Source organism: Limulus polyphemus, unplaced genomic scaffold (genome assembly GCF_000517525.1).
Source record: "Limulus polyphemus unplaced genomic scaffold, Limulus_polyphemus-2.1.2 Scaffold595, whole genome shotgun sequence".
NCBI lineage: Eukaryota > Metazoa > Arthropoda > Merostomata > Xiphosura > Limulidae > Limulus > Limulus polyphemus.
In genome coordinates this window covers 374446-377963 of record NW_013666205.1, presented here as the reverse complement: position 1 = coordinate 377963, position 3518 = coordinate 374446, and the positions used below count along the sequence as shown (strand labels likewise).

The 3518-nt window shown below is 36.7% G+C and overlaps 1 protein-coding gene across 1 annotated transcript in view; it reads left to right on the top strand.

The window, feature by feature from the left end:
* Positions 1 to 2428: 2428 nt before the first annotated feature.
* Positions 2429 to 3518, top strand: part of LOC106459344 (matrix metalloproteinase-2-like) — a 79836-nt gene continuing 78746 nt past the window's right edge. Inside the window, exon 1 of the mRNA XM_013918964.2 lies at positions 2429 to 2998. Coding sequence (XP_013774418.1) covers positions 2822 to 2998 — 177 coding nt within the window. The 5' untranslated portion in view covers positions 2429 to 2821. The remainder of the gene's footprint in view (positions 2999 to 3518) is intronic.

Sequence of the window (3518 nt, the reverse complement as noted above, 5' to 3'; positions counted from 1 at the left end):
CCAAAAGTTGGCGGTGGGTGGTGATGACTAGTGACTTTCCTCTAGTCTTACACTGCTAAATTAGATAAAGATAGCCCTCGTGTAGGTTTGCGCGAAATTCAAAAACAAACAAACAAACAAAGTGATTGCCTACGAGGTTGATAATGTTAATAACTCGGGCATCCTAGACAATATTTACATAATGTTCCATTTATTAAATAACGTCATTGTAGATTAACTAACTTCTAAAAAACAGCTTTAATGAGAAAGGTTGGTTTGATCGAAACCTTGAAATTGGGTTTCGTAACACAAATTCTGTTCCAATGTACACCTCTATATAACTTTCGCAAGAAGTTGAGAGGATATGTTGAACCCCCCTTGTGTCGGGTGATATTGAAACGATGCAATTTCAGACAAACTGAAACAGCTTTGAATTTATAAAATATTTTTTGGAACTCTTTTACTCTTCTATGTTTAATATTAGAAATTATTGTAAGCTATCAGTATCATAAACTCAGATGTATATTTAATTGAGCCATGTCGTTATAGAAACCAGTGTCGGGTCAGATAGACTCGAAACGTAAGAGAAAGAAATAATGAATTAACCTTAGTTGACAGATGAGCTCATTATAACTGTTTTCTATGTTGTAAGAGTTCTAAACAACGTGACGATTTCTCCGTCTTTGGTCTTTCATTCCCTCAGTTTGTAATTTTACTCAGATCTAACGCTACAATGTACTAGCTTGATTTGTGTTATTTTGCCATTTTTTTTAATACTATTACATTCAAGCAGTGACTGTTTTAAGTTATTTGGCATTGCTTAGTATGTAGCACAGGCGTATCTAGGTGCAAACAGTTGGGTGAGTGTGTGTGTGTATGTGTGTGGAGGGGGGAAGTTGAGTAACCACAATGTTCTCAATTTAAGATTTAAAACCTACAGGTGTGAAATGACTCAGCTTGCAAAACATGTTATTGCTAGGGGGGTCTGAGGCATGCCCCCACAAAATTGTGAGCCAAAATATTTGTTAAGAATATTGGTTCTGCATAAATTTAAAAATGGAAAACCTTTGAGGGGGATCGAACCCAGTTTTGGAGGGGTAAAGCCTCCTTGCCCCCCTCATATCCACCTATGGTAAGTAGACTTAAGACGAAACGAAATATTTTAAGCCGGCCATACCTAATGAGGTGTTGTTGGGATTATGGTTGAAAATATCGCGAAGAACGATAGTACCCTACTAATGAATCCGATCATTTTAATCATTTGAAGTTTCTGCTTTATAACATTCTGTACTCCTAGTTAGACCAGTGTATGAAATTAGTTAAGTTATGTAATAAGGTATTTTTTTAGGTTGGATTTATGCTTGCTTTCATTGGAAATTTTGTTTGTTTGTTTGTTACAGAATTTTCACACAAAACTGAAAGAAATTGCTATCTGCGTACACCTGTCCTGATAGACGAGAGGGAAAGCAGCTCATCAACGACCTCCACTGCTAACTCTGACCTAACAGTAGTAGGATTTGACCTTCACTCATATAATGCGCCCAAGCCCTAAAGTACGGAGCGCGTTTTTGCGTCAATAGGTCGCGAATCACGAACCCTCGGATTCACAGTCCAGGAGGGATATTCACTGGTATCTGGCCAGCCCCACAAATGGTGAGAAAAATACTTCAAACTGCATAATGTCTTGTAAAATCATACTTTTACTTATCACGTTGCTTTCTCGCTTATTGATATGACTCGTTACACCATGCCTGGAGAATTATAAGCTTTTTGTACATTTTTAATAATTACTTAACTTCTAATTACCGACGATTTTCACCCGGGTGTTCCCACAAAGAAAAACTAAAAAAAAAAAACTACGACACACCCCGGGGCGTACCATATACGAGCTTACAGGATACCCCGGGTGTAAAGATATAAAATAGGTGAAGATACATAGAGGTTTTTTCGATGATGAGGAACCCACTTTGAGACTAATAATGGTTGGAAACGGCTTGAATGGGTAATGAAGAAAAACTTTAATATAAGTTTAACTTAACAGTAAATGTACAACGTTTCCACAAGGTTTTTTCATCATCAGTACATTTGCTGTTGCTCCCCAGTAGCACAGACTTACAACGCTAGAAACCGGGTTTCGATACCCGTGGTGGGCAGAGCACAGATAGCCCTTATGTAGCTTTGTGCATAATTAAAAACAAACAAACATTTGCTGATATGTTAAACTTATATTAACGTTTTTCTTCATTACCTATTCAAGCCTTCTCCAACCATTAATAGAGGTTTTTTTTGCATCTTTTCTCCTATGTAAGAATAAAACGCTTGAATCAGGAATGATTACGTAAAAACGGAATACCCGCAACTTTATCGCGAGTGTGTAAAACTGCTTAGGGGTTCCATCATTTTTACTGAGATATTCAGCTGCCATACGCTAGACAGATGTGGGTCTCATCGTGAACTTAGACCGCGACCACGTGAGTCCATGTTGATGCGAAGGGAAGGAAGAACGGAGTCACGAATAGCTCAGACAAAGTTCGTTATCCATAGGTTTTTTTTGTGCGGGTTAAAGTGTTTGAAAGTGTTCTAAGAAATAATACTTTGATTTTATTTCCCCTGTTATTTACACGAAATAAAATATAATATAATTTAGTTTGATATCCAATAGGGTGTTTTAATAAGAAAAGAATCGCAGCTTTTATTAAATGTCCTATTATTCCGAGCTTCGTTAGGGCAAGTTCTTAATACATGTACCGGGACGTACGAGAACGTGAAATCACGATATACCGTCGGATCAGCGGATTAATATCGAAGTGAAAAGTAGGACTCGTACAGAATTCTACCCACTATGAGACCTTGGCTAGTATTAGAATCTACAGTTAAATCTGAAGAAAATGACAGTAAAAAGCCTACATCGCATTTTCGACTTTGGCTAACGCTCTTAGTGTCACTTTCAACGTATTTATTAACTACAGGACACCCTGTAACACCAAATATTTCCCTTCGCACTGACGTCGATGCTGTTGTAAGTATGTTTATTGCTTTAAGTAGTACTTCTGGTAAATATAGTGAATTATAAACACGTTTTTGAGAAATGTGTGACAAAGTAATACACATGAACGTTAAGCACTTTTCTAGTGATATACTATAATTGGCATTGGTTTTACAGGAAACAGTAGTCTTAGAGGGGCAGAAGAAGGGGGGGGGGTGCTTTTACATCCAATTCGAATTACTCTCTCTTTTTTTTTTTTTTTAGTTAATAAGGGAGAAATCTGTTGATGAGCGGAAATTGAGGGACGTGGCCCCTCCTTGACTTCAACCACAGTTTCAAATCTATATGAAATTCATATCTTCAGTAAATGCCATCATAGAAACCATTCTTTCTTGATATCGAAAGAAAGGTCGATATATATAACACGTTTCTGTGTGCCATTATGAAATTAGTATATATATAACACGTTTATGTGTGTCATTATGAAATTAGTATATATATAACACGTTTATGTGTGTCATTGTAAGATTAGTATATATATATAACACGTTTC